A 27,665-nucleotide genomic window follows, 5' to 3' on the forward strand; every position below is an offset into this window, starting at 1 on the left:
TTGCCGCCTGCAGATCGGTTCACTAAGCGAGACAGGTATTGGTAGCGGTCCAGCTAAGAAAGTCGACTGAGCCTCCAACCCGTACAAGACCACCGAGCACCCCAGCATTCAGCATCCAGCGTTCAGCATTCATTTGACCTGTATGATACCATGACGGATATCAGGGATACTACCATCAGACGACGAAGCAAATTCGGCTGTCGACAGTGTAAGGCCAAGAAAGTCAAGGTGCGCTCTTTTTCTGTGGTCGCATTGGGCATGTCTAACCGAAGTGACCATAACAATAGTGCGATGAAGCCAAACCGCAGTGTACACGCTGTACCGAGAATTCACTGAGTTGCGATTATTCTTTACCTCTCTACTGGGGTGGCCGGCCTGTGAAAATCAAAAAATCCTCCTCGCCTGGCCATGGTGCTGATGGCGACGAAGAACCTGACCCATGGGCCTCGGGCCACCGGATCCCGGTACCGACGGGAATGCCATGCGCGATTTATGGAAGTGAATCTGTACTTGACTTCTCGCATTTACCTGTCTTCGCTGCTGCCAATTCGGCGGAAGGGTCTGGCTCGAGCACATATCATACTGAGCCGAAGGTAGGCTTTGGTGGAGAGAGAAGGAGAATGAGTGCGGTTAAGGTCGATGATGGTTCTCCTACAAGACAAAGACAACGACAACGGGGACAAGGAAATGGAAAGAGGAAGGGGGAGCCTGTTATCAAGATTGAGGCTGCGTCGGATGGTGACGATGCTTCCGTTACGAACGCCAAGAGCCAGGCTGCACCAGCATACGCCCCCCAAAATCATCACCAACAGCAGATGTCGATGCATTTACACGGGCAAAGACTGACCCACAACAAGTCCATGTCAAACACCGACCTCGGCTTCCGCATTCCCCGTCCGCCCCACCCCTCTCTCACCCCACAACCCCACCAAGGCCTCGAACCCGCCCTTAACTCCAACACAAATCTGGCTATGGATGTTGATATGGATGTCGATATGGACGGTGACGTGCCACAACATATTAACACACTCCCTTTCTCTCATTTCCCGCCGCCACCATCGGCGTTCAGATACGGACACGGACATGAGAGATCGAGGTCTGATTCAATGATGAATGTGCATTCGCAGATGAATACGAACTTAAACACACATATGGAAATGGGCTATGAAAGGGGCTTCGATCGGGCGCCTATGCCACCAGGCTTGACGGCACCCATTGAGTTGGATGAGAGGGAGCATGAGCCGTACGTGTATTCCCAGGGCGGCCTTTTGACACCCGATATCTCTCTGACCTCACAATCCCCTAATTTCGGACGGGGAAGGGGACAGAGTACTGGAGAGGTTGGGATCAGACTGTCGCCGCTACACGCACACGGACACACAATGCAAGAACGCACTACGAATGGGACATGGGCAGCTCCTCCCACTACCCACACCCATTCCAACACCAACACTATGACTGGAGAACCCATTGCGGCATTTCTGACACCACCACCCGGGATTGATATTATCGCATTCACCCGTCCGCCGACACCGGTACGGGATAGTGGATATCTCGCGAGTGCGCCGGGGAGTGGTCGGGAGAGTGTTAGTGCGTTCATGGGTCAGGATGGTTGTCAGGCTCAATCCAACTCCGACCGTGACTCTCAGGCTCAGCAAATGCAAACTCAGGACCAAGGTCAAGGCATCTCGGCTGCTCAGTTCCGAGAATTCGAGAGGGAGGTGGAGAGAGTTTCTCACGAACTCGAGCGAGAAAGAGAGACGAGGGAGGAGGATGAGAGGTTTGGTGTTGCACGGGGTTTGGGATTTGATTTTGCTGCTGGGGAGATGGGTGGGCTGAGACAGGGTCAGAGTAGTCCGCTCCATGCGCCACGGAGTGCTGAGGGGAATGTCAACGGAGGTGGGGCTGGAGCTGGGGTTACGTTCACGTATGGGAATCTGGAAGGGGTTGCGGAGAGCCGGATTGTGGAATTGCCGGATGATGACCAGGAAGAGGCGCAGGCTGAGATACATGCGGATCTTACATCGACGGAGTCATCGGGAGCAAATGGGATGAGGGAGTTGGGGTTTGAATCGCATGGGTATGATCCGTTGTATCGTTTTGATACACCACCTGCGTATCCGGATCATGCCGGGACTCAACTCATCGCGACGTCTGAATCGGGCTCTACACCTCTTATCCGGGTTCCGTTCCCTCCGCTGCCAGCTGTGTTGAACGATAACCCGCAGCTCCGGACATACTTCGAACATTACATGTGGGAAACCTCTACGCGTCTCGTTCCGCACCACTCGGAGCGAAACCCGTTTTTCAGGTTGTTGGGACCATTGTCGCTTAGTTCTCCGCCGTTGTTGAGTGTTATTCTGGCAACGGGTGCCGTTCATCGGGCGAGGATGTTAGGGTTGCCGGAGCCGACGACGCAGGTGACGGGTTTGGTTAATCATTCCATTCAACAGATCATCCAAGCACTTGCTGATCCGAGGACGGCGAGGGATGATGGTGTCTTGGCTGCTACGATTGCTTTGAGTTCGCATGAGGTCTTGCACGATGCTGCTGGGGCGGGGTGGAGACGGCATTTGCGGGGCGCGAGAGATTTGATTATGTTGCGGGGAGGACCGAGGGAGGATCATGGTGAGCTCTGGCGGTTCCTGGTTAAGTGGCTTGCGTATTTCGATATCCAGGCTTCGCTTGCGAACCCTATGAATCGGATGATGTGGGAAGGGAAGTATTGGGTATATGAAGCACACGAAAAAGATCCTGTTGGCGAATACTTTTTGGACCCGTATATGGGCTTTTTGGGGGGTGTTATGCCGATTATGGTGAGGATCTCGGAGGCGGCCAGGAAGAAGAAGGAGTGTGGGGGTGTTATTTCGCACGAGTTGGGGTTTGAGGTCGAGGCTATCAAGGCTGATTTGAGGGGGATGAAGACGAAAGGACCGGCTTTGATGCCGCACTTGCCGGGGCTGAAGATGGATGTCAAGTTGAAGCAGGAGTTGGGAGCGTGTAATGACGCTTTCTACTTTTCTGGGTTGATCCATCTTTTCCGACGGGTGGAGGGGATTCCGACGAATTCTCCCGCTGTTCAGGGTGCGGTGTGTAACGTCGTTTCGTCGATTGCGAGGGTACCTCCGGGTTGCAGTGCTGAGGCTGCATTGTTATTGCCGTGCTTTACAGCGGGGTGTGAGGCGTTGGATAGGCATAATCGAGAGTTTGTGTTGGAACGAATCAGGGGTATGGAGAAGCTGGGAGTGGACAATATCCCGCTTGCGAAAGCTGTTGTCGAGAGAGTCCAGCAGAAACGGGATGAGGGCGAGACGGCTCTTGATTGGGATCAAGTCGTACAGGAGATGGGGATTGATTTGAATTTGTGTTGATTTATCTGACTTTCTGGCTTGGAATTTGGGCGGATTTGGGGGTGCATCTGATATACGTGGAGCATTCTGGCGCTTTCATTCGGGATATGCTCCACTTGCTTTGCTTGATGATGGGGATACCATTCCGGCGTGCGCGGCGTTTTGCCTTGCTTTTTGCTTTTGCTATGACTAATGAGTTGAGAGGGACATGAAGATGCACTGCGATGATATGGCGCTTGATCGTTTAGGAGGGTGTCGCAGGAATGATGCATTCGAATTTGCATGTGTTGCGGTACGATTTACTTACTCTACTTGCTACGAGATGAGGGTTAGGTGATGGTCGATATATTCCTGTTCTCTTGTCACACAATGCTATATGGCAACGATGCCGGCATGTTCAATGCTTGGTTGCAACCATGTCTTCCATCTCGGGATAAGGGAACATAGAAGGAGCCGAATATGCTTGCTCCGGCCACCATGAGCCTGAATTCCCTATTGACGTATTTTCTGAGCAAGGTGCGGGCAAGCACGAAACGACGCACCAGCCACACCAGCCACCGTAACGTAGACTCCGCCATAACCCGGAACTCACCACCAAGATCCTCAGCCCGCACAATGGCCCTCCTCCTCCGATCCGCCCGCGTTCTAGCTCGGGCACCTCTACGAACGACACTCCGTCGGACTTATGCCTCCCAGGGCGAAGAAGAGGCTAGTTTCGACACTGTCATCACTGGTTTCAGGCGGGCTTCAGATGAGCAGGTGAAAAACGGAAATCCGAAGTTTACGTTGACGAATGAGGTCTTCAACACTGACGTGGTATTGAAAACGCTGGAATTGGCGGATGCGAAGGCAGGGTCTGTGGAGACATTTTTCAACACCAATGTTAATACCGGTGAAGGGGTCAGTCGCATCATCGCCGTCGGGATTGCGGACGCGAAGCCATTCCCGGATGCGGAAGAGAAACATGTGAAGATTCATAACGCGCGCATGGCCGCCGCGCTCGGAATGAAGAAAGCGAGGGCGCAGGGCGCAAAGATCGTTGCGTTGGAGAACTCGCTGGGCTCGGCTCAGGCGATAGTGGAGGGTGCAGAGTTGGGGCTGTACGAGTACACCACTACCAAAACAAAATCCGCCGACTGGAAGGAGCCACCAAAATATGGAGTCTTCCCACCTACCGAGGACGGGTTGAAGTGCATGAGGAACGGGAAGGTGCAAGCTACTGCGCAGAATATTGCACGGAGGCTGATGGAGACGCCAGCGAATATGATGACGCCCAAGATGTTTGTCGAGGAGGCGCAGGCCCTTGTCGGGGAGATGGGGATGGTGACGTTGAATGCGTATGGGAGGGATTGGCTGGCGAAGGAGAATATGGGGGCCGTTCTGGCTGTTGGGAGGGGATCTGTGGAGGAGCCGCAGTTTCTGGTCGCGGAATACCGGGGCCCGAAGAAGGTTGAGTCCACTAAACCGGACTTTGCATTGGTCGGGAAGGGTGTCACATTTGATGCAGGAGGTATCTCGATCAAGCCGAGTGCTGGTATGGCAATGATGAGGGGTGATATGGGCGGTGCCGCAGTAACGCTTGCGGCGTTCTATGCTATTGCTGCTTTGGAGTTGCCGCTGCATGTGACGTTGACGATCCCCTTAGTTGAGAATTTGCCTTCTGGAAATTCAGTTAAGCCGGGAGATGTTGTGAGGACGAGGAGTGGAATGACTGTCGAGGTCGATAATACGGATGCGGAGGGGAGGTTGATCTTGGCGGATGCGATCACGTATACTTTGGATACTTTTGCGCCGAAGAGATTGGTGGATGTGGCTACGTTGACTGGTGCGACTGTCGTCGCGTTGGGTGATGTGTATACCGCCATGTACACCCCCTCAGATAAAATGGCCAACGGTCTTAGGGTTGCTGGCATGGAAGCTACCGACCCGGTGTGGAGAATGCCACTTCACGATGCCTACTTGAAGGCCATGAAGAAGTCTGCTACCGCGGATCTCATCAACGTCGGTTCGCGCGAGGGTGGAGCAAACAGTGCTGCGATGTTCTTGTACGAGTTTGTGAGGAAGCATGAGGTGAAGGATGTTGATTGGTGTCATTTGGACATTGCGGGTGTGATGGATAGTAAGGCGGCGGAGGGGTACAATAACAAGGGTATGACTGGAAGGCCAACGAGGATGCTAATTGCGTGGGCGAATGGATTGGCAAATTAAGGCTGGGAAGGCACAAAATGGAGCGGATCGAGACGAGTAGGATATAAGGTCTTTCAGAGAGCTAATGGATTTCAAGGCTATACTGTAGGTAGCTATAGGCCTGATGTGTGCTATGATAGACAGCGGAACCGGTAGGAGATGTCTCCCGGGGAGGAAAGTGCGAATTGCGTATGATGGAACAAGAAACATTCCCTTCTTACACTTCCTACAGCTATCATAGAACAATCGTACTCAGAACGGAACTTCTGCGTGAGGCTGCTCAAGTGCATTGATCGGGCCCGTATCCTGCGCAACCGAAGTACAACCGCCAACGTGTACGTATTCCCAACAACACCACAGGACAGCTTAACCACGAATTGTAAGGGGGAAGGAGGCAGACGATGTCTTCGCAGCCGCCGACACGTTACCCATTAGCCAAACCTCCACCAATCCCTCCCCATCGCAAAGGACGCCCACTTCCCGAACACTCGTCCGCCGTCGAGGAACGACCGTCATTACCCGTTGCTCCAGCGACGGAACCACATCTTGCGCCGCGATATGCGTTGGATGTGGAGGATACCGATAGCTCGATTACCGCGCAAGATAGTAGCACGTACTACTCGGCTTCGGCCGGCGAGAGTCATGCTACGGGAGAGGAGGGTACAGAGACTGCGACGGATGCAGCAACATATGGAGGGAGTTCCTCGAATCAATCATCCGTAGAAAGACCATCTATACCTCCTCCTCCACCACCACCGAAATATCATCATGGGAGACAACGCGCGGCGTCTACCGCTTCCGTGCTGACCGCAAACTCCTCCTCAACCCTCTCCGACGAACCTGTTTCAGTAACGCCCTCAATAGCAGCCATCATCGCCCGCTTCAATGAAGCACCGGACGACAATCCACCGAGTCCACGAAAGAAACCGCCGCCTCCGCCGGTACGACCACGAAAACCGAGGCATTTGGCGAGTGGTAGCACGATTGAAAATGCGAGTGTTATTGCAAATGCCTCCACGACCACGGAGTCGAGTGTTTCGCTATCAGCACAAGGGACTGGTTCGACTGCGAGTGTATCTATACTTCCCCCACCACCGCCGCACTCGGCTCCCCCACCACCTGTACCCGGTACATCAACCACCACGCCGCCGCAGAGTCCAGCACGCTCCGCACCGCCTCCAGTGCCCAACGCACCACCACTCGTCCCTCCCACACCTTCCACACCACCCGTACCCCCGAAAGATGAGCCTGGAAAGTTGGAACTGCCGAAATTACCGGGAGAAATGATGAAATCAGGACGCCCGAGGTCGACCAGTCTGAGACCCGAGTTGAATTTGGGGGATGAGTTTTCGGCTAGGAGGGCTACGATTGCGGCTGCGTTGCAGAGTCTCTCACTAGGACCTGCGGTATCGCCGGCTGGTACTCCTGGTGGGCCAAGAACGCCGTCGGGGGCTGGGACGGGGGCGTACTTTGATGGTGATGAGGTGGGGGTACGGGTTGAGAGTCCGTCATCTGCTGAAGGATCTGCGTTATCGCCGTTGGCTGTCCCTGGGATGGGTAGGCCGGGTGGACATGGGCATGTACGGCAGCTCTCGGGGCACATGCAGACATTACTTGCTCCACCGACCGCATCACCCTCTATGCCTGCGTCACCGACGTTTAGTGTTGAGGAGGGCGGGTTCAGCGTCGATGAGATTCAAGATCCTGTACGCAGGGCCGACGAAAAGAGGAAGCGGAAGAGAAGGAATGTCATCATGGAGCTAGTCGAAACCGAGGAGTCGTTCTGCCGGGATTTGATGGTCGTGGATGAATACTATCGACAACGGACGGCATATTGTCCGCAGCTGTCGATCGAGGATGCGCATTTGTTCTTTGGGCAAGTTCCGCAGTTGATTGATTTCGCGCAGGACTTTATGGAAATCATGAGAAGTGCCGCGGAGCCTGTGTTTGAGATGAAGCTTACTGAGACGGTGGACGAGGATACGGTTGAGGAACATAAGAGTTGGGTCGGTAATGCATTTATTGAAATGATTGGCAACATGGAGATTGTGTATACGGATTATTGTGCGAATCACGACGCTGTTGCTACGAGACTTGTCAAGCTTGAGCAAGACCCTGCTGTGAAGAAGTGGTTGGATGAGTGCACTGCGCTTTCGAAAAACCATACCAACGCGTGGGATTTGGGGAGTTTGCTGATTAAACCCGTTCAGCGTGTGCTCAAATATCCGCTTCTGCTACACCAAATCCTGGAAAGCACACCGACCACGCATGAGGATTTCCCAGCGTTGAAACAGGCGGTAAACGATGTCATGGCGATGGCAGAGCGGATCAATGATGTCAAGAGAAGGAAGGATCTGGTTCATAGGATCGTTGGGAAGGGGAAGGGTGAGGGGGATGTACGCCGTGGCTTCACGAAGGGGTTGTCGAGGAGACGCGAGCGTGTACGGTAACCCATCTCTACCCTCGTTCATGATCGTTCACTAACTTGAGGGTGATAGCTTAAGCAGTCTATTGGGATAAGTGAACCGATCGGCCAACAAGAACTCTACCACGCTCTTCACGAAAAATTTCGACGTCAGGAATCGCAAATCCAGCAGCTCGCCAAAGATGTGGATAGGTGGTTATGTGAAATGAAAGTGCATTTGGGTGTGTTCTTGAGATGGGCATATGCGATGAGGGAGTGGGTCGAGTGTGTACCGCTTGTCGGAGGAATGAGTAAGATTGCCGGAGCGAGGTGGAGGATGTTTGAGCTGGTCGTTGCGCAGATGGAAGGGCGTGCCTTCGATGAGTTGGAGCATGTGGTACGGAAAACGGTTGTTGAGCCGTTGGAGAGTGTGGGCGGGATGTACGCCAACCCGGCCAAGTTCGTATTGAAACGAGAGAAGAAGGCGTTAGATTTCGCGAGGGTGAAGGCGTTGAGGGTAAGAGGGGACATGCCTGATCCGCACCTTGCGAAATCTTCGGAGACGTTCGTGTTACTCGACAAAACACTCCAGCACGAGCTCCCCAAGTTTCTTGAACTGAGCCGGTCTGCTGTTGACGTATGTCTACAAGCTTTTGCTGCGGCACAGAAAGATTGGTATGCGAGTTGGAAGGATAAGTTGATCGGGTTGTTGCCAGAGTATGGGAATGAGGATCGGTTTCAGTTCATTGATATCGTTGGGGATTATTTGGTGAGGCAAATGGTTGTGGATGCGGATATGAAAGCGTTCAGTATATTTCAAGGTCAGTGTATCTTCAATTTCTTCGACGGAAGTTGGAAGGGAACTGACGATCTGCTTACAGAGTCGAAGGAGCCGAAGGAACAGAGAACGCCGGAGTTGTTGCCGACGATCCCGACGTTACCGAGTTCGCCTACGTTACCGGAGATTCCGACATTTTCGGAACTTGCATTACCGGATGATGTATGGTCTGGTCCTTCCGAGTCGACGATATCAGCACCGGAAACACCGTACTTGGAGTTCTCCGATTATCCCAATATTAGCGATCCCGACATCCCACGGCGCCGCGCATCGCTGTCCCGGCCTGGAGCTGGGTATCAGCGTCCTCATTCATATATGGATACGGAGAGGGAGAGTTCGAATTCGTTCATCGCGCACCCAAAGCCCAGTACAAGGTCGATATCTGCTTCGCATTTGGATGTGCCGGGTCGTCATGCGTCTTCGAGGTCGGCGCCTGCAAGGACATCTGCTCTTACATCGCATACCACGTATCCGTCTTTACAAGCGGAGTTTGACGATGATTCATCTTCGATTGTGTCGGGGGCTACGTTACGCCAAAGGCACGCACCGGCAGCCCTCCCCGGACGAGCACAGTGTCGGGCTCTACGTCCATACCGAGCAGAAGGCCGGCGCGAGCATGGCATCCCATTCCTCTCATTCGACGAAGATGAACTGTTTGAGGTACACAGGAAGCTGAATGAGGAGGTGTGGATGGCACGGAAGTTGGCAGGGGATGGTGAGATTGGGTTGATTGATACGCTACACGTGATGGAGTCAGAATCACGTTGAGGCACATTGAGCACGAGTTTGCATTGCAACAGCATCGGTTAGACATGGGTTTTTGGGCTAGGCGTTCAACATTTACTTGCAATTGCTATCAACGTTACCTATGGATCTCCACTGCCGAGTTAGGGTTAGACACACGAAACTTCATGCAGGTAATGGACGATAACCCCCAAAAAGTCTTCCTTGTCTTGATCCTCGACTTTATCCTGCTCGAATCCACGCTACGTGTACCGGCGAAACTATTGGATTGTGTTTGGGGGTTCTTGGAGAACTTTAGCAACTGTCGACATACCTATGGCACTGGTACACTTGACTCTCCACTATCACACCAGACCCGGCCGCGGCAACCCATGAGCCTCGATTTGTTGTCCACTGGAATGACATTTGTCATATAGTTGATAACAGTCACTAAGCAAGCATCAATGGTGTAGCGGTAACATTGAGCCTTCCCAAGGCTTAGCTCCGGGTTCGACTCCCGGTTGATGCACGGGACTATCCATTTTGTATCTCCTTGTTCTTTCGCTTCCTTCCATGATAACCCCAGACTCCCTAACTGTTTCCCGAGTATATGACGTCGAGTTTCGAAAGCATGGGAATCATTTCCCGACATTTCCGACAGATGCTGCACCGCACTGCACGTTAATCCGGACCCCGCCTCCACCAACGTAACCAAATCGTCTCGACCTGCTCTGCATGAAGTTGACTGCTCTTTAAGGAATCCGTATCATCTCGGGTCAGGAATCTCTCGTGACGAGCGGATCAGCCTATCTTTCGCTTCCAAGGCTTAGCGACGCACCCCACCGTCTTACGCGAACAGATCCAACCCGGACCGCAATTGCGCCCACCGATGATATAAAAGGAGACATCTCGATGCATCATGTAGGACTCACACCACTTCTCCTCGCTTCTGCTGCCACAATGGGATTCCTCTCACTTACGACTGTCGCGTTGACGCTCTTGTCCGCGACACATCTCTTTGCGCCTGCTACTGCCATTGCTGATGGTAACTGTACGAGGTCTGTGGATTTCGATCCGAGGGAGGCTACGATCGATGATGTGCACCGGGCCATTGAGCTCAAGGGCGTGACGTGCCGTGAGATCGTTCAGTCGTATATTGATCGTATCCAGGCATACGATGATCAAGGTCCGGCGTTGAATGCTGTGTGGACGGTGAATCCGTATGCGCTTGACTACGCTGACGAGATGGATGAGGCGATTATGCAGCGAAATGGATTCATGCTTGGGCCGTTGTATTGTGTTCCGGTGTTGTTGAAGGATAATTATGATACGTTCGACATGCATACCACTGCATCCTCCCTCGCTCTTCGGGATGCGCAGCCGGCTGAGGATGCACCCTCTGTCGCTCGACTCCGTGCTGCTGGGGCGATCATCCTCGGTAAGACGAATTTGCAGGAGTATGCTGCCGCCTCCGGTGTCTCCAACTCCTCTCTCGCCGGCCAAGTCAAGAACCCATACGATCTCACACGCACGCCGGGTGGTTCCTCAGGTGGAACGGGTGCCGCCGTTGCTGCTTCTTTCTCGGTCTTCGGAACGGGGACGGATACGGTAAACTCCATCCGGTCTCCAGCATCCGCGAACTCGCTTGTGGGGTATCGTCCGAGTCGGGGGTTGTCGACGCGTGCGGGTATCGTGCCTGTATCGACTACGCAGGACGCGATCGGACCAATTGCGAGGACAGTCCGTGATGCGGCGATTGCGGGTGCTGTGATGAATGGGTATGATCCGCTCGACAACGTTACCGCGCTCGGGTATGGGCATTTCGAGAGTGATTATGTCAAGTATCTCAGTCTGCTTCCGGCGTTGTCGTCATTGAGGATTGGTGTTGTTGACGGGCTTCTTTCGAGGGCTTCGGATAATGAGACGATGCCTGTGAATGTGATTATGAATGCGACGATTGCGCAATTCGAGGCTGCGGGTGCGGAGATTGTTCATATTCAGGACCCTGTGTTCAACATTACCACACTTGCGTCCAACTATGACGTACAGATCTACGAGTACGCTGCCTTGATGGACGAATACCTCTCTCGACCGAACTACACCGCCCGGTACCACTCCTTCGAGGCGTTGTACCAATCAGGCGAATGGGACCAAGTCGTACTTGGCTCGTTCTTCGGGCAGGCGGCAACGAATAACATGTCCACCCCCGCCTATGTCCAAAAACTCGCCGCAATCGAGCAATTGAAGATCAGAGTCGCCACTTACTTCGCAGACCAGAACCTCGACGTCATGATTTACCCTCAACAGCAACGCCTCGTGGTACCCATCGCCAACAATAACGGGCAAACGGGACGGAATGGGCTTCTTGCCGCACTTATTGGTGCTCCCGTAATTGATATTCCGATGGGGTTCTCAAATGCGACGGAGAGCGCGCCGAGGGGCATTCCGGTCGGATTAGAAGTTATGGGTACGCAGTTTGCGGATGGGAAGGTGTTTGGGATTGCGGGTGCTTTGGAGGGGGTGTTGAGGGCGAGAAAGGCACCCTTGAGTACGTGGGAGATGGTGTGAAATGGAAAATGCGTGAAGACGATTTTTTGGGTGCAGTTTCTTTGTGTAATATTGAGTGATATATGTGGAACTGGAAACAACGTGGAACACAAGGACACGGTCCGTCGAGAATTGCCGGCACGAGTACGTATTGCACGTAAACGACAGTTTGTACGTCAACGTTACGCTGCGGGGTCCTGATCATTCCACACCCCTAAATCTTCATTTCACACCCCGGCGCACTCACAATTTCAAAGATATCTCAACAGCCATTGAACTTGGGAATACGGTAAGAGTGTAGAGAGATAGAGAGTAACTTTGTGAATATCCTGATACCTTTAACTCGCAGATTTCACTCCACCAGCTGCTGTACTCTGCCAAATACTGCTGAGATGTGATGTGCAGATTTATGCATATATGCGCTGTGCCACACCAGCCGCAGCGCCGGGCTGAGAGGTGAGAAACAGTTGGTATCTTCTCCCAGGAACCTTCAAATCCGAATTTGAAGGTGGGAACGGATTCAGGGGACTTTTATCAGTCTATACACTCTCTACCCTCCGAGATCCGATTTGCGGTTGGCGAGATATCCTGAGTTTTTTGTTGGCGCTGGGGTGTGAAATGAAGAAAATGGGGTGTGGAATGATCAAGACCCTACGCTGCGATGGATATTGAAGAATTTGTAGAAGTAGTATCAATTACTCGATTAAGTAGTATCCTAACCTATTCGCCATCCTTCCCTAGAACTCCGGTGAAGAACGACGACCAAAAGAAAAAAACCGTCCACAAAATTGACCAAAGCGTCAAGCACAGCTCTCTGCTCTCTGCTCTCACAACCTGCTCTTTAGCTCGTTTAGATAGCAACAGCCAAGAATCCAGCGGCAATGACGACGGCGGAGATGCCAGTCTTCAAACCAGCACCGGTGAAAGCGGGAAGAGTAACGGCACCACCGGTAGAGTTGGTGGTGGAGTTGGAGAAGGTACTGACAGCGGCGACGGCAGCACCAGAGGAGGTAGTGTTAGTCCAAGGAGCGGCAGCCTGGGCAGCAGCGACAGCAGCGACAGCAGCACCAGTGGTGTTCTGGTAAGGAGCAGCGGCGGGAGCAGCGGCGGCGATGGGGAGAGAGAGGGTGGTGTTGACAGCGGCAATGTAAGCGGTAGGAACAACAGTAGCGGTGGTGTTCAAAGCGGAAGTGGCGGAGGTAGAGATTGTGGAGAAGGTGGTAGGGGCGGAACCGAAGACGGTGACGGTGGTAGTGGAGGTGCGCTGGCCGGAAGTGGTAGCGACGGAAGAGGAAGCGGCGGAGGAGGAGGAGGAGGAGGCGGCGGAGGAGGAGGAGGTAGAGCGGTAGTAGGGGTTGACAACACCGAACTGGGTAGAGTACTGGTAGTTACCGTCGGAGTCGACAATAAGCTGGAGACCGTAGTGGGTGGTGTCGGGCTCGAGGGCGGTGGAGGGAGTCCAGTCGTAGCGACCGGTGTTGGCGAGGTTCTCGACGATGGCGTACAGGGGGAGGATGTTCTCGGAAGGACCACGGAGGAGGACGATGGTCACAGTGCCCTCGGTGGTAGGGTCCCAGGTGATGGTGAAGGGAGAGCCAGCCTCGACCTGCTGGTTGAGACCAGGGGTGTAGATCGCGTTGTCGGCGCCGAGGGTGACGGGGGTGGTGTACGCGGCGGCCAAAGTGGCAGCGGCAGCAGCAAGGACGGCGGTCAAGGAGAAGCGCATCTTAGTAAATGTTGGGTTGGTAAAGAAAGAGTGTAGGTGTTGTAAAGAACGACGGCTTGTTTAAAGAATGACTTGACTCGAAGGTCTTTGTGACTTGGTGGGAGTCTCTTCCACGAACGCGGGTCAGATCGCGGTTTTATTCGGCCGGGCCTCCTGAGCCGCACTTCCACCTCATCACAAAACAGTAAAGCCTTCCTCGAAGCCTTTCCCGTCCGTTGAAGCCTCGGTGGAAATTGGGGAGGTCTGTGGGATGGTCCATGTGGTGCGCCCGGGGGTTTGATGGGGGGATCCCTTGCAGACAGTTTGTGCGCGACGACGCATGTCGAAATTGCTTAGGAAACAGAAGCCCTGTCAAACTATCAGGAGAATTCCCGATGTTTTTAGATTGCGTACCGATTGAAATGCGATCAGTGTTTTTACATGCACGTACGGGATGTCCCTACACTGCGGAAAGCCAGCTCCGAAGTTTAGCGGAGCTCAGCAACCGAGGAATGTCATGCATGTCGAGTGGACTTGCCTGGGTCGTTGTGAAAAGCACGGAGACGCATGTCTACGTCCCGCTGGTGTTAAGGCGTCTTCTCCTGGACTCTTTTGCTGCTTCTGCGTGATCCTTCATTGAACATACATAGCTTACATCTAGCACGAGTAACCTTGTCACATCGCACACACCTTCTCGGGCTTTGTGCTCAATCAAGCTCCCGCAATTGTGGACCAATGACTGCTCAAACCTTGATAAGCGTTCGCTCGAATCATTGCACCCAGTAAGCTCACCTGGATGGTTCATATAATCATTCGTCTTCCAAAATGTGAAGCCCGCGAAGAGCAGGAGGGTGTCCAAATGGGCATCCAATGTCCTTGTTTGGGCACCCACTGGATTCGCGCCAGACTCTGCATATGCCACCGGACTCATTTGGGATGGGTTGTGGATCATCTGATTCCGGGGAACCAGCTTCTGCGGGACAAAAACAAGCTCGTCGCCCTTTCCCTGACGGAGGGCCCTCACGGAACTAGTCCATGATTGTAAGCACCAGTCTTGTGGAAGAATGTGGAGGGCAACTCACTCCTTAATCATATCATTCACCTTAGTCTGGATTTGCATGGGCAGTAACGTCCCTCCCGCCTAGCGCCCTGGTCCACTCAAGTGAAGCTTACTCAAACGCCTTTGCCATTCGAGGGGAATATCTCCAGCCAGAAAAACATCCCGTCTTAACTTGCACGCCGAGGCAGGGAACCATCTGTAACCTCTGTCAGTTTTTGGAACAGGAGCAAACCCACGCGGGGTTTCTCTCTCCCACGCCAATGAACACGGTTTGCAGGGCCCTGGGGCTATCCAAACTCATAATGACGTTACCAACGCAAGTCTGCTTGGATTCATTACCGCGTCATTGTTCTACTGAGCCCGTTCAAGCCAGTCGGACGGAGTTCGTTGGGGGAGAGCGGTGAGGGACTTGGTGACGTCCAAAGCGGTGCGCGGTCACACACTCATGATCATGGCAGCCGGTGAATCTAGTCGCGGCTATCGTCAAATTGAAGCGAGCAAATGATATATAACGTAATTAAGGTCTACATTATTCAAGGGTATCATTTATCAAGAATAATCCTCGCTCGTCCGCCATATAAGTCCAGTCCTGACTTTCTCCCATATGCATCTCGCCAGACATCACCTACGTGGACGTTGTCGTCGCCGGAACCGCAGACGCCGACCCAGTCGCACTCACAGTTCCACTCGCCGCACTCGAACTCGCAACCACACTGGGATGCAAATCACTATAATGCTGCGCATAGCCGTTATCCGCGCAGCCCCCGTCTTGCCCCGGCCACCTTTCCGCTCCCTCCTCCTCCATCAAACACCCGTACCCATCCCAGAAATCCGTCGAATTACGACTGCCATATCCACCACTCACACCCTCCCAAAGAGAACAATCGACCTCGAACCAGGAACAAAGTACCATATCGTGCGCAGGTGTGAAGAAAGCCTCATAAGCGCCTGTATCACGACAAAGATCAAAGTTTGCGAGTGCCCCATATTGGTTCAATGGTTCCTCCGGTGTCTGCGAACACAGCGGATCCGAAGACCCTGCAGGACACTTATCCGTAACCTTCACAATCACCGCAGGCGTCCCCAACTCTACACCCGGCTGGTAAGGATCCTCATACCCCTGCAACTGAAAACACCGTCCACAAGCACTCCCCGCGCCCTGCGCGCTACCAAACAGGAAGGACGACAAAGCGGCGGTGTAGCCCGAGAGAGGTTGTTTACCGCAACCGTTTTGGGAGGAGCAGCCGGTGTACCAGGTACAGGAGCCGTTTAAGATGGGGCCGTAGGGGTAGGTTGCAGGTTGGAAGTAGCCGCCAGGGGTGGAGTAGTCGGTTGCAGCAAATGAGGTTGGGGAGTCGGGGTAGGTTACGCCGGTGTAGGCGGGGTATTGTTGACGGGTTGAGGAAGATGATGCCAACGATGAAGCCGAAGATGCGGATGATGCTGCTGCAGAGGAGGCACGCGACGGGATGGAAGCAGCCTTGGAGGTGCTAACAGCAAATGATGCCGCCTTCGATGTGGAAGACGAGGTCTTCGAAGTAGAAGCCGGTGAAGCAACAGAAGTAGACTTAGACGTGGAAGCCACAGACGATGCCGCCTTGGACGTAGTAGTCGTACTCTTCGAAGTAGTAGTGCTTGACGACACAGGCTTGGAACTGGACGTCGTAGTCTTCGAAGTCGTGCTCGCAGCCTTTGAGGTCGACGACACAGAAGAAGCCTTTGTCGTCGAAGACGAAACCTTCACGGAGGAAGCACTAAACGTCGTCTTCACAGACGAAGTCGTAGGTTTGGTTGTTGTCGTGGACGACTTCGTAGACGAAGAAGCAGGCTTGCTCGACGTGGTGGTAATCTTCGCCGTCGTGGTCGAGGCCTTAGTAGTAGTCTTGGTCGTCGAGGAAGCTGGCTTAGTGCTCGAGGTCGTCTTGACGGCAGAAGAAGACTTTGTCGTAGTGGACGAAGGCTTTACGGAAGAAGTAATCTTTGACGTGGTAGTCGCTGCTTTAGTGGTGCTGGTAGACTTCGCAGTAGTCTTTGTGGAAGAAGTAGCCTTTGTAGTGGCAGTAGACTTTGTAGTAGTCTTTGAAGTAGTAGTGACGGGTTTGGTAGTCGTGGTAGCCTTCGAGAAGGTTGTAGGAGGCTTAGTGGTAGTCTTGGAGGTCGTCTTGGTAGAAGAAATCGGAGCCTTGGTAGTCGTCTTCGAGGTAGATTTAGCCGACGTAGTAGTCGTCTTCGTCGAGGACGTAACAGCCCTCCTCTCTAGTCCACCATGAAGAACGAGAGGAGTAGGCACAACACCAGCTCCCAATTCGCTCACACCAACCGCCGTAACATCCTCACGACGACGAATTCGCTCTCCTGAAACGACGGACGAGGCCGCGATGGCTGCGACAAAAAGAGCGTCAATGGCGAATCGCATCCTTACTCCACTCAATCACCCGTAAAGATCGCGGGTATCCGAACAGTAATGACAGCCGACGAATGGAACAAAGGAACAGAAGCCGAGGAGGGCCATCTCGAGCTTTATATTTGCAGCGTCGCCTCCCTCCAATTGCTTAGGGTGGGCCACCTGCGACGCTCGGACCAAGCGCCTCGAGCCCGAGCGCAGCAGGCGAAATGTGCTGTCTCGGACCCTGCACTCATGAATGGCGGGGGAATAACATGGATGAGGCAAAGAAAGCCGAGTGGATTAATGAGCAGATCCGTCTTCGTGATCGGTTGATTCTTGAAGATCATGATCTCACATTCTCCGTCTCTCCAATGGGAACGATCAGCGATGCTTATTTTCACCGTGTTGGAGGCGTCGACCTCAGCTTCGTCAGGAATAGCGAAGTAGATGCAGTCGCAGCACTCGTTGTTCTTTCATATCCAATGCTGGAGGTTGTCTACAAACATTGCGAACGCGTGAAGTTGACCGAGCCCTACATTAATGGCTTCCTCGCGTTCCGAGAAGTGCCATGCATACTTCCACTCTTTGATCGTTTGAAGAGAGAAGCACCCGCCTGCTGGCCGCATGTCCTGTTCGTGGACGGGAATGGTATCCTACACCCAAGGGGTTTCGGATTAGCCTCCCATCTGGGCGTGTTGTTGGATTTGCCGACAATCGGTGTCGCTAAGAGCCTGGGTCCTCCCGCTACCGACACGAACCGCTCCATCCAGACAGCGTTCGCCTGGACTCGTTCCAATCCCGCACGTTACCGGGAGCTGCCGCTTGAGGATGAGTCATGCAAAGAGTTGGGAACAGCGTTGAGTGTCGAAGGGAAGAGCCCGATTTTCATATCACAGGGGCACAAAATAAGCTTGCAAACGGCAGTGCATCTGGTAAAGGATGTATGTCTGTATAGAATACCGGAACCGATACGGAGAGCAGATCTAGCAAGTAGAGCCTTAGCCGCGGAACCGATGTCATGACACCCTTGATCATCTTCCTCTAATCTCCCCTTATATATCTCATATAGCCTGTAATAGATCTACTCCATCCACCTCGCACCCTCCACCTCACCTCCCGCAACCTCCTCCCCATCAAGGAATCTCTTCACAACCGGCGTCATCTCTCTCGCCCGACTCCTAACAACATCATGCCCCGCCCCCTCAAATACCAACACCCCGGCCTTGGGCACACATTCCCTCATCTCCTCCGCACTCTTTAGTGGCACAATCGCATCCTCTGCTCCCCAGATCGACAATACCTTGAGCTTAGGGTTCTGGATATTGGGATGTCGGAAAAGACGGTCGTGTTGGTTAAAGAGCGGAGCATGGCGGTAGGAGGACGTGAACGCGCGTGCGAACCCGCTATGGGTGAGTGATTGGAAGTATGAGATTGCGTCGATGTCCCACCACTTATCCTCATCCTCTCTATACGCATCAGCCGCATCTTGCTTTTCTTTGAGGGTCCGTGGGTGCAACAAGCGGGATTCCTCGACTTTCTGGGGATAGCGAAGACGGAAGAATCGTTGGATTGCGGTGACGGCCGCAACAGGCAATAAAGAGCTGATCGCGAGTCGGGAAAAGAGGGAGAGGGATTTTCGGTGTAAGAGTCCGGCGGGGGCGACGAGGATGAGTTTTCCGGTGGTGCCGGTGGAGGGGTTGGTGAACAGTTGTGGCATGAACCGGACCAGCGCAGTGGCGATGGGTCCGCCCATCGAGTATCCCAGCACCGAGATTGGATCCTTCGCATCGTTGTTTGTGGATGAGACCCACCCGACGGATGTAAGGACATTGAGGATGATTGAAGTGTAGAAACGATCGTCGTAGGGGAGGTCTATGGGTGCGTCGGAGTACCCGCGGCCGGGGAGGTCGAGGGTAAGGATTCGGTGGGTGGGAGCGAGTTCCATTGCTAAGGCATGGAAACAGGGTGATGGTGAAGTGATACCATGGATCAACAGAATCCTTGGACCTGTACCCAAAACCATGAGCTTAACTCGACAACTGGGAAGCCAACCATTGCAAACCTTCCGCGTTACCAAACTCATACGTCCTAATCGTCCCATACGGTGTCTCAACATACCTGCCCCCCTCAAAGAAGTTCTCCGGGTACGGCGACGCATCCCGTTCCTCCTTAGTCAGCGTCACACGCGGTGAGACGGCAGGTTCTGTGTGATACGCTGGATCGAGGGGGAAGCGGGAGCGGATGAGGAGGGTGCCGAAGATGACGGGTAAACCGACGGTGAGGAAGGGTTTAAGGGGAGGGAGAGAGAGATCTTGGAGGTGGTTGAGAAGGTCCATGGTTGGGGAGTGGTGGGCACGTGCATCGCTCTCCGGGCTTGGGGATACGCGATGTAACGTCGCCAGGGGCTTGCCCGAACGCGGCAGACCAAGCTAACTGTTTATGGACACATGAGAAATGGGGAGAAGGTGAGGTAAAGAAATATGTTATTGCACTCCTCGAATCCTTCTTTGACTTTAATAGAGAACGTGATGCCCAAAGTAGAGATACTTGGCACGGCGCCCACGATCATGAGGCGAAAATGATCACCAACCCTGCTTGCCGCCCTTCTTCTGATCCTGGTCCTTCCCGTCCTTGCCGTTCTTCTTCCCATCGTGGTGCTGATCCTTCTTGCCATCGTCGTAGTTGCCATTGCCCTTGCCCTTGCCCTTGCCGTTTTTGTCGTGGTTTTGGTCGCTGCCGCCCTTACCGTCCTTGCCGTCCTTGCCATTGGTGTGTTTGCCGTCGGGCTTGCTGGGAGAGCGGTCCTTACTCTCCTTCTTGCCTTGGTCCTTGTCCTTGCCTCCGCCGTACTTGTCACCGTGGTCATAGTCGGACTTGTGGTCGTTGTTGTTCCCATGCTTGTCATCGTTTCTGTTGCCGCCCTTCTTCTTGTTGCCGTTTTTGTCCTTGTACTTGTCGTCCTTCTCGTGGCTGTTGTCGTTGTCGTCGCCCTTCTTGCCGTAGTCATTGTAGTTATCGGTGGACTGGTGGTTGCCGTAGTTCCCAACGTCTTTGCCTATATCTTCATGTCAATACCTCGACGGATATGAGGAATTTGACTCGTACCTCCAGGAAGAGCAACAGGGGCCGGAGCAGCAGCAGCGAAGGTGGCCAAGGCAGCACCAAGAACGACAGCGTATGCGACGGCCTTCATTATAGCGATTGAGTGTTGTAATGGGTGACGATGATTGTAATGGTGGTTGGTGATGAGGACTGAGAAAGGCGGTGGGAGGACCTGTATTTATACTTTTCGAGGCGCTAGACGACCATGTGCTCCAACGAGTGTTATCCTTCAAAAGTGATGAGGGGAATACCTCGTAAAGGATCGTGCGGTCACGCAATTGGGACTTCTCCCTCAACATCGCCCCGAGCAAAAGCCAAAAGAAATTGCGGTCAAAGCCCCGAGGGCAGGGCATCCTGTGTATCCCTCGGTTGTCGTGGATTGCGTGACATGTTCATCCCTCCCTGTGCAATGAAAGCACCAGTACACATTTTAAGAGGTCAATGGGCATGTGATGCTCACATTAACGGAGTTCAACCCTGGCAGTGGCCTTAACCGGTGGAGTCCTTCAACTCTTAAAATGTCTGCTGCAGGCCGGACCTGCAAGAATCCCTCGTGCGACCCGCCTATGAACGTCGACGTCAAGAAAGACAGACCCGGACAATCAAGCTCTTGAAAGCATTATGGACACCTCGGGCTTCCAACGGCCTTTGGAACGTGAGGAACCTTCTCGGGGAAACGATGACTGTTGTCTTCTTCACCTTTTCTCGCGATCGCCTTCCTCGAGCTCGTCCTTCTTCCTCCCCGACGTCACCGCCGGGATGGCCATCTCAGCGCTCTGCCGGCGGGACGTACGCGAAATTGCCGAATGTTTAAGACCAAGCATTCGGAAGCTTAACGAATGAATTATTACATGATCGTAGAGTTCCCTCTCATGTCTCGCCCCACATTCCCGAAACGCTAAGAAATAAGGTTCGGGCCAGCCGCGCCCCACGGTGCAGAACCGCGGCCATGTGTTCTTTCGCCGAAATTTAGGAGTGCTGACCAATGCTCCGCTCAAGTTACCATAAATAGCACATCTCGGAGCTGCGTAACTGGATTTTTGGATCAACAGGCTATGTAGGGAGATTGCTCATCTCAGTAGCCTCCACGCCCGGAAAGCTTGGCTGAATAAGCTTTTTAGCGATCATGCAAAGGCGTTCGTCACGGACCATACCATGTCTTAAAGGTAGAGAGCCCTTGAAGCCGGTTACAAGTTTGAGAGGTGACGTGCTCTTAAAACTTGTCAACGTGTGAACCCGTGATTACTCAGCCTCAACTCAAGCAAAACCTGACCTAGGCTCATGAAAGTCAAAGGAGATTGCTACAGGCATTCGCCATGCAGTGATGTCCAATTCCTGCCCCTGGAACTGCTAGCTCATGATAACGAAAGAAGGTGCGGGGTGTAGCTGGGGTAGAGAAGGCCGAGGCGACGTCGGTCAGTACAACATACTGCATTGCATACTCATAATCATACATCTCAACAGAAAACTTGTGACATCACCTCAGGGAATAGCCTTGCCACTCCTGGTCGCCTTCGCAGCCTCACTCTGAGCTTCGTCCCTGAGATACCTCCCATAGATCTCCTCGTAGTGCTCCCTGTCACTCAGGACGTTCTTCACGCTCTCCTTCGAAGTAATAGCCTTCTTCCACTCAACAAAGTCCTGCCCAACATCGTCCTCTTTAAACCCACGATGCTTCTCGAGAATGTACAAGCGCTCGAGCCACGGCGCAATCGCAACATCTACCAATCCGAGTTTCTCGCCCAAGAAGAACGGGCCGGTGCGCTTCTCTGTCAGCTGCTTGAGGGCTTTGACGAAGTCCTCGCGGGCGGTGTTACGGGCAGAGTCTTCCTGAGCTTGCACGAGGCGGAAGAAGGTGGGGATGACGGATTTGCTGATGAAGTCTGTCCAAAGACGAGCGAAGGCGCGGCCGTAGGGGTCGCTCAAGGGAGGGAGGAGGGAGTTGGGGTGGTCCGGGAAAGCTTTGGAAGTGATCAGTCATTGGAGTGAAAGATGCTGAATGGTAAACGGTACGTACCATCCTCGATGTAGTCAATCAAGACAAGCGACTCGTACAAGGCCTTGCCGTGGTGCTCAAGGGCGGGCACGAGACCCTTCGGGTTGAGCTTCAGAAACTCGGGATCCTTCTTGTATGGGTTGATCTGATTCATACCCTTGTTAGCAGCTGGCACCAAGCCGGGATACTCCGTCGACTAACCTCGACGTAATGGTACGGGATCTTGCGCTCCTCCAAAGTGATCCAAACCCTCGCAACGAAGGGGCAGAACCAGCCACTGTCTGCGCCAATGTCAGTTTCGTGCAAAGTGAAAACAGTTGAAAAGCGTACAGAAAGTGACGCCGCCATCAACAGGCTCAGAGTGGGCTTTCACAATGGCAGCGGCAGGGCCGGTCGCGACAGGATGAATGTGTTCGTCGGGGACGGGCATAGTTAGTATCAGAGCAGGAGTTTATAACAAAAGCTAACACTGAGGCGATATAGCAAGCTGGATCAACGGCTTATATAGCAATTGCGAGTTCTGCGGTCTGTGAGCTTGGTGGTGTAGTCGCGGTTGATCGCGCAACCGTGCGGAGAAATAGTCGGGCCGAACGTGATGTCATGTCAATGGGATCTTGGGAATCGGGTAGATGGAGAGGTATAGAGATTCAGCTGCAGCTACTACGCATGTCAAATGCTTCCTTCACCTGCGGCGCCGCCGTCTGTTTCCGCAGCGATCTATATGACCAGAACAACCTTCTCGTCATCAAACTGCTTCTCCTCCAGCCCATCCCCCCTCCCAAAGACAGTCCTCCAGAAGTGCGAATCATGCCACCTCCACATAGTCCTGAATGTCCTCTCCGCCAACCATCTCAGCCATCCCGGTGCTTTTCCGCTCTTCCCCGTAGTCGTCCGCAGAAGGGTGAAGATGACCATCACTACTGGCATCCAGACTGTGAGAAAGATGTACTTTCCGACGACAGCTCGAAGGGGACGAGTTGGTGGGTGGTAGGCTGGTAGTGAGGCGAGCCAGGAGGCATATGCTTCGGGGAGCTTGTGTTCGGCGGCGCCGTCGCGGAGGATGTTGAGGTATCTGACACTTGGTCTTGGGTTCGGCTTTCGGATGCGGATTGCTTTCAGTGTCATGGCCTTGACGAAGTTCTTCTCGTCCTTTACGATGTCAGCTGGAGCTTTCTCCTCGTTTCCAACCAGCTTGTAGGCCTCCACCTCGATCTCCGCATATGAGCTCCCAGCTCCCTCGGTGGCGAGTACCCGCTCGTAGTCTTCGCGGGTGATCTCGTACACGACACCGATACACGCCATACCACCTTCACCCTTCTCGTCAATCGACGCAAATGACGGCTCCTTGTAGGGGATTCCAGGGATGTCGAAAGTCAATTTATGTGTCGGGACGATTGCACGGTGGTGCGAGAGGGGCTTGATCTTGCGCATGCCCATGAATGTGGATGAGGCCATGTTAGACCCATATGCGAAGTACCAGACGGGTTGAGGGACAGGTGGATGGTTCTCCGGGGAAGTCGAGAGCATAGGGAGTGTTTCGAGCGCGTCGGGCGCATTGGCTTCTTTGACGATGGGAGACATTGTGGATTTCGTTCGACTTCAAAGAAAGTGACGGTGGTACCGGCGGTATACAGGGATGTGAGTAACCTGCTCAAACAACAGGATTGGATCACAACGAAGTGTTGGGTGTTATATTTTTTATTTTTTATACGCGGCCTGGCAAATGTTGTACTGGTGCCGTTAAATCGTCTCGATTCCCGATGCCGAGCGCCAGGTGCGCGCACGTCACCTAAATAAAATGCACGGGCAAGGTCGAAGCTGGATCGCGACCAGGTGACATCAATACTCTTCGTCGGCAAGTTCTACATGAGAAGATTGAATTCCAGCTGAGAACATCTTAAGCAGCTTACTCTCCGTCGAGAAGTCGCTTCCTACGGGGAGCCCGCGCGCTTACATGATCGGCCGGGCCAACCCTGATGCCGCGCCCGACCCTCCAGCAAAGGTGTTGCAGAGGCGTACCAGCGCATGTGCTCTCTCAAATATATTCATCTCAAGTCTTGCAAACAATCAATCCACAGATCACATCTTCACAATGGTTCAAATTCCTCAACGCGAGCTCGGCTCTACTGGCGTCAAGATCCCTGCTATCGGCTTTGGTGCCATGGGTCTCTCTGAGTTCTACGGTTCTTCTGATGAGGATACCAACATTGCCGTCTTAAAGAAGACCATTGAGCTTGGCGCTTCTCACATTGACACTGCGTATGTTAGTTGGCTGGCTAGATTTGTGGGACGATAGCTGACTGGTTAACAGTGATATGTACGGCACCGGCCACAACGAGGAGCTCATTGGCAAGGTCCTCGCTGAGCCCGGTCTCCGTGAGAAGGTCTTCATCGCGACCAAGTTCGGTAACGTCCGTGGTGCCAACGGCGAATTCTTGGGTGTCTCCGGAAAGCCTGAGTACGTCCGTCAGCAGTGCGAGTTGTCCCTCAAGCGCCTCGGCATCAAGCAGATCGACCTTTACTACCAGCACCGTGTCGACCCAGAGACTCCCATTGAGGAGACCGTGGGTGAGATGAAGAAGTTGGTTGAGGAGGGTAAGGTTAGGTTCCTTGGTTTGTCCGAGTGTTCCGGCGAGACCTTGAAGAAGGCTCACAAGGTTCACCCTATCGCCGCTGTCCAGATCGAGTACTCTCCCTGGACTACTGACATCGAGACTAACGGTCTTCTTGCTGCTGCCCGTGAGCTCGGTGTTTCCATCGTTGCTTACTCTCCTTTGGGACGCGGTATGCTTACTGGCAAGTACCGCTCCCCCGAGGACTTCGAGGCCGACGACTTCCGTCGCTACAGCCCTCGTTTCTCCGAGGAGAACATGAAGAACAACCTCGCCCTCGTCGACGAGTTCCAGTCTCTTGCCGAGAAGAAGGGATGTGCTCCTTCGCAGCTCTGTCTCGCCTGGGTTCTCAAGCAGGGTAAGGAATTCTTCGTCATTCCTGGAACCAAGAAGGAGAAGTACCTCATTGAGAACGTCGGTGCCGCCGGTGTGGAGGTCACTGATGAGGAGGACAAGGAGATCAGGGCGGTTATTAAGAAGTGTACCGTTCACGGCCAGCGCTACCCTGAGCAGATGATGGGCACTTTGAACTTGTAAGGACAGGATGGGCCCGGGATTAGGTGTACGATTCTAGCATGGCCATGAAGTCGATTGTAGGACTATTGGAATACGTTAAGGAAGGATGGAAAATCAAGTCATGTATAAGTTACCATCACACTTGCGATCCCGATTCGCGTAGCAGCTTAAAGTGCTGACGTCGATATCGCGAAGTTTGATTCCCCACAATTCAAAAGGACAGCATTCGCCTCATCGACTATGTGAACGAGCCCCATTGCAATTGCACTATGTCATACATTGCCAATAGCATATACGCTCTCTTTAATCGAGTCGCAGCCATTCAGGATGCCGATGCTGTCGAGCGAATTCCGCCGGTCAATCCCGATTGCCCTCCTCGGTTGATCTTGAAGGATGGAGAGAAAGCGCCCAGGGTGTTGATCATCGGCGGAGGTGCATCCCAGCGAGAAACCCTTCGTTAGTCTTAGGCTGATCCATTGGGTGTACAGGCTTAGCCGGAATGAGTGCTGCGCTGGAGCTTTCTGAACGAGGTTTCGAAGTGGTCATCAGAGAAGGTAAACCTTGTCTTATGAGTTTCAGAGGAAGCATACTTAACACTCGATACAGCAAATCCAATTCTGGGTGGACGACTGGACTCCAAGAAGACTCAGCCACTTCTTCCTCTCGATCCAACGGAGTTCTACGCGGATCACGGCTTCCACGCCTGGTTCGTCAACTCGTATCACCAATTCGGTGATATCATCAATCGTTTGGGTCTGAACGACCAATTGCAGGCATGGGAGAAGACGGATATCGTCTTTCGGAACTACAATGCTGAAGCAATCGTCAGTCAAGGGTAAGGGTAGACAGGACTTGCAGTGCAACCTTTGTTAACCTGGTAACCTTACAGACCCTATCCGTTGAATCTCATCAATGTCCTCCGTACATCTACGAATATGAACTACCTCACCTCCCTCCGCATCATGGGTATTGCTACCGACTCAGCCTTCTACGACTACTCGAAGATCTATGAAGATTGGGATGAGTACTCAGTCGAAGAGTGGGCTGAGAAAAGAGGCATCGATAAGGCTTACTATGACATTGTGGTTAAGCCTGTTGGGGCCGTAACACTTAGTAAAGTGCAAGGGTTCAGTGCTGCTGAAATGCAGAACATGATGCAGATCTTCTTTCTAGCAGGACCAGGGGTATGTCCATGGCAGATTCGATTGGTGAAATTCATTGACTGACAGCTGTGGATAGGCGGACGTTAGGTTTACCACCAAACAGTCATTCTACAAGTCCTTATTGGAGCCCTGGAGGAACCGGTTGTTGCAAAACGGTGTTCGTATCGAGAGATCTAAACCGGTGAAAGCATTGCGGATGCAGGATGGCGTCTGTGAAGGCATTGACGGCGAACCGGAGACTTATGATTATACTATCATGGCGGCGGACCTTCCCGGAGCAAAGTCTATCCTGGAGGGTACCGTTGATGCCTGTATGGACAAGAAATCCGGGACACTTGCAACGAAGCTCCGTGAGCCGGTGTCCAAGTGCAAGATCGCACCGCCATACAAGATTCTGAAGGTATGGCTGAAGGGCCTGCTGCCAGCGGACAAGTATCCAGCAATCATCGAAACACCGGAGCATTCACCACTGAACGAAATCGTGCAGTACCACATGCTCCAGGATGAGTACAAGGAGTTCGCGGCAGAGAAGGGTATCGGATGTTGGGAGTTTCATTTGTATGCCCTCGAGGATAAGGAGTGGAGTAGCTTTACCGAAGCGAAGGACGTATGGAAGAAGCTTGCGCCCATCGTTCATGAGATCGTGCCAGAGATGGCAGACTTCGAGGTTCGTGGGTACCATATGAACCAGTACGAGAACTTTCCCGACTTCTCGAAGGGGCAGCACAAGTTCCGTCCTCAGTACTCTGCACCTTCGTCCATTGGGATCAAGAAATTGGTTATGGCTGGCGATTGGTTGCAGACGTCGTTTCCGTCGTTCATCATGGAGAGAGCTGTCAGTACCGGACGATTGGCAGCGAATGAGGTGTTGCGGGAGTATGGTGTTCGGGAAGTTGAGTTGAGGGTCGTCAGTTCTTATGGACCGGGGCTCGCGGCGGTAGGAAGGAAGTGGATTGCAGGTTTGACTGCAAAGTGGTGGGGCACGGGCAAGTCTGCTTAATCATGCATGGAACCTCCGATACACGACATTCAGCAAAGGGTATTATCATACCACTACCTAGTTCATACAGCATCAA

The 27,665-nt window shown here is 53.2% G+C and overlaps 13 protein-coding genes and 1 non-coding gene across 14 annotated transcripts; 8 read left to right on the forward strand and 6 right to left on the reverse strand.

Annotated features, from left to right (window-relative positions):
• Window positions 1-78: 78 nt before the first annotated feature.
• On the forward strand, window positions 79-3,742 carry SAICODRAFT_69242 (uncharacterized protein). The gene is made up of 2 exons (XM_019170462.1): window positions 79-228; window positions 288-3,742. The coding sequence occupies exons 1-2, from the start codon at window positions 151-153 to the stop codon at window positions 3,369-3,371; spliced, it is 3,162 nt and encodes a 1,053-aa protein (XP_019026328.1). The 5' UTR covers window positions 79-150; the 3' UTR covers window positions 3,372-3,742.
• A 318-nt stretch (window positions 3,743-4,060) lies between these two features.
• On the forward strand, window positions 4,061-5,613 carry SAICODRAFT_181760 (uncharacterized protein). Its single transcript, XM_019165915.1, has 2 exons — window positions 4,061-4,199; window positions 4,256-5,613. Exons 1-2 carry the CDS (start codon window positions 4,192-4,194, stop codon window positions 5,556-5,558), a joined length of 1,311 nt encoding a protein of 436 aa, XP_019026329.1. The 5' UTR covers window positions 4,061-4,191; the 3' UTR covers window positions 5,559-5,613.
• Window positions 5,614-5,938: 325 nt separating this feature from the next.
• On the forward strand, window positions 5,939-9,547 carry SAICODRAFT_5169 (uncharacterized protein; the record flags this gene model as incomplete). Its single annotated transcript, XM_019169082.1, has 3 exons — window positions 5,939-7,978; window positions 8,036-8,762; window positions 8,823-9,547. The coding sequence occupies 3 exons, from the start codon at window positions 5,939-5,941 to the stop codon at window positions 9,545-9,547; spliced, it is 3,492 nt and encodes a 1,163-aa protein (XP_019026330.1).
• Window positions 9,548-9,960: 413 nt separating this feature from the next.
• On the forward strand, window positions 9,961-10,031 carry SAICODRAFT_t27. Its single transcript has one exon. It is a non-coding gene; the product is annotated as a tRNA-Gly (tRNA).
• A 161-nt stretch (window positions 10,032-10,192) lies between these two features.
• Window positions 10,193-12,107, forward strand: SAICODRAFT_28900 (amidase). The gene has a single exon (XM_019167265.1). It carries the CDS (start codon window positions 10,463-10,465, stop codon window positions 12,068-12,070), a length of 1,608 nt encoding a protein of 535 aa, XP_019026331.1. The 5' UTR covers window positions 10,193-10,462; the 3' UTR covers window positions 12,071-12,107.
• Window positions 12,108-12,899: 792 nt separating this feature from the next.
• SAICODRAFT_16983 (uncharacterized protein) lies at window positions 12,900-13,824 on the reverse strand (the record flags this gene model as incomplete). Its single annotated transcript, XM_019165731.1, has 1 exon — window positions 12,900-13,824. The coding sequence occupies exon 1, from the start codon at window positions 13,773-13,775 to the stop codon at window positions 12,900-12,902; it is 876 nt and encodes a 291-aa protein (XP_019026332.1). The 5' UTR covers window positions 13,776-13,824.
• Window positions 13,825-15,667: 1,843 nt separating this feature from the next.
• On the reverse strand, window positions 15,668-16,129 carry SAICODRAFT_42275 (uncharacterized protein; the record flags this gene model as incomplete). Its single annotated transcript, XM_019168695.1, has 1 exon — window positions 15,668-16,129. A coding segment is annotated over one exon (462 nt), but the record flags the coding sequence as incomplete, so codon positions are not given.
• Window positions 16,130-17,451: 1,322 nt separating this feature from the next.
• SAICODRAFT_28903 (endonuclease V) lies at window positions 17,452-18,309 on the forward strand. Its single transcript, XM_019167266.1, has one exon. It carries the CDS (start codon window positions 17,473-17,475, stop codon window positions 18,220-18,222), a length of 750 nt encoding a protein of 249 aa, XP_019026334.1. The 5' UTR covers window positions 17,452-17,472; the 3' UTR covers window positions 18,223-18,309.
• SAICODRAFT_5173 (alpha/beta-hydrolase) lies at window positions 18,282-19,536 on the reverse strand (the record flags this gene model as incomplete). The annotated part of the gene is made up of 2 exons (XM_019169086.1): window positions 18,282-19,207; window positions 19,263-19,536. 2 exons carry the CDS (start codon window positions 19,534-19,536, stop codon window positions 18,282-18,284), a joined length of 1,200 nt encoding a protein of 399 aa, XP_019026335.1.
• Window positions 19,537-19,782: 246 nt separating this feature from the next.
• SAICODRAFT_23294 (uncharacterized protein) lies at window positions 19,783-20,393 on the reverse strand (the record flags this gene model as incomplete). The annotated part of the gene is made up of 2 exons (XM_019166688.1): window positions 19,783-20,255; window positions 20,306-20,393. The coding sequence occupies 2 exons, from the start codon at window positions 20,391-20,393 to the stop codon at window positions 19,783-19,785; spliced, it is 561 nt and encodes a 186-aa protein (XP_019026336.1).
• Window positions 20,394-21,784: 1,391 nt separating this feature from the next.
• SAICODRAFT_5175 (glutathione-S-transferase) lies at window positions 21,785-22,728 on the reverse strand (the record flags this gene model as incomplete). The annotated part of the gene is made up of 4 exons (XM_019169090.1): window positions 21,785-22,263; window positions 22,320-22,443; window positions 22,500-22,579; window positions 22,629-22,728. 4 exons carry the CDS (start codon window positions 22,726-22,728, stop codon window positions 21,785-21,787), a joined length of 783 nt encoding a protein of 260 aa, XP_019026337.1.
• Window positions 22,729-22,973: 245 nt separating this feature from the next.
• On the reverse strand, window positions 22,974-23,893 carry SAICODRAFT_28906 (uncharacterized protein). The gene has a single exon (XM_019167267.1). It carries the CDS (start codon window positions 23,877-23,879, stop codon window positions 23,016-23,018), a length of 864 nt encoding a protein of 287 aa, XP_019026338.1. The 5' UTR covers window positions 23,880-23,893; the 3' UTR covers window positions 22,974-23,015.
• Window positions 23,894-24,313: 420 nt separating this feature from the next.
• Window positions 24,314-25,564, forward strand: SAICODRAFT_88284 (aldo/keto reductase). Its single transcript, XM_019171541.1, has 2 exons — window positions 24,314-24,557; window positions 24,610-25,564. The coding sequence occupies exons 1-2, from the start codon at window positions 24,391-24,393 to the stop codon at window positions 25,445-25,447; spliced, it is 1,005 nt and encodes a 334-aa protein (XP_019026339.1). The 5' UTR covers window positions 24,314-24,390; the 3' UTR covers window positions 25,448-25,564.
• Window positions 25,565-25,686: 122 nt separating this feature from the next.
• SAICODRAFT_181939 (FAD/NAD(P)-binding domain-containing protein) lies at window positions 25,687-27,639 on the forward strand. The gene is made up of 4 exons (XM_019165917.1): window positions 25,687-25,980; window positions 26,033-26,261; window positions 26,316-26,610; window positions 26,666-27,639. Exons 1-4 carry the CDS (start codon window positions 25,926-25,928, stop codon window positions 27,587-27,589), a joined length of 1,503 nt encoding a protein of 500 aa, XP_019026340.1. The 5' UTR covers window positions 25,687-25,925; the 3' UTR covers window positions 27,590-27,639.
• The last annotated feature ends 26 nt before the right edge of the window (window positions 27,640-27,665 follow it).

Source organism: Saitoella complicata (genome assembly GCF_001661265.1).
Source record: "Saitoella complicata NRRL Y-17804 unplaced genomic scaffold SAICOscaffold_3, whole genome shotgun sequence".
Classification (NCBI taxonomy): Eukaryota; Fungi; Ascomycota; class Saitoellomycetes; order Saitoellales; family Saitoellaceae; genus Saitoella; species Saitoella complicata.

What these genes read in the sequence shown, in the direction of transcription:
- SAICODRAFT_28903 (XM_019167266.1), top strand. Translation starts at nt 17,473, where the DNA reads ATGGATGAGGCAAAGAAAGCCGAGTGGATTAATGAGCAGATCCGTCTT.
- SAICODRAFT_88284 (XM_019171541.1), top strand. Translation starts at nt 24,391, where the DNA reads ATGGTTCAAATTCCTCAACGCGAGCTCGGCTCTACTGGCGTCAAGATC. An exon ending in GCTTCTCACATTGACACTGC is followed by an intron (nt 24,558 to 24,609) that starts GTATGTTAGTTG and finishes ACTGGTTAACAG; the next exon opens with TGATATGTACGGCACCGGCC.
- SAICODRAFT_69242 (XM_019170462.1), top strand. Translation starts at nt 151, where the DNA reads ATGACGGATATCAGGGATACTACCATCAGACGACGAAGCAAATTCGGC. An exon ending in GTAAGGCCAAGAAAGTCAAG is followed by an intron (nt 229 to 287) that starts GTGCGCTCTTTT and finishes CCATAACAATAG; the next exon opens with TGCGATGAAGCCAAACCGCA.
- SAICODRAFT_28900 (XM_019167265.1), top strand. Translation starts at nt 10,463, where the DNA reads ATGGGATTCCTCTCACTTACGACTGTCGCGTTGACGCTCTTGTCCGCG.
- SAICODRAFT_181939 (XM_019165917.1), top strand. Translation starts at nt 25,926, where the DNA reads ATGAGTGCTGCGCTGGAGCTTTCTGAACGAGGTTTCGAAGTGGTCATC. An exon ending in CGAAGTGGTCATCAGAGAAG is followed by an intron (nt 25,981 to 26,032) that starts GTAAACCTTGTC and finishes CACTCGATACAG; the next exon opens with CAAATCCAATTCTGGGTGGA. An exon ending in GAAGCAATCGTCAGTCAAGG is followed by an intron (nt 26,262 to 26,315) that starts GTAAGGGTAGAC and finishes GTAACCTTACAG; the next exon opens with ACCCTATCCGTTGAATCTCA.
- SAICODRAFT_28906 (XM_019167267.1), bottom strand. Translation starts at nt 23,879, where the DNA reads ATGTCTCCCATCGTCAAAGAAGCCAATGCGCCCGACGCGCTCGAAACA.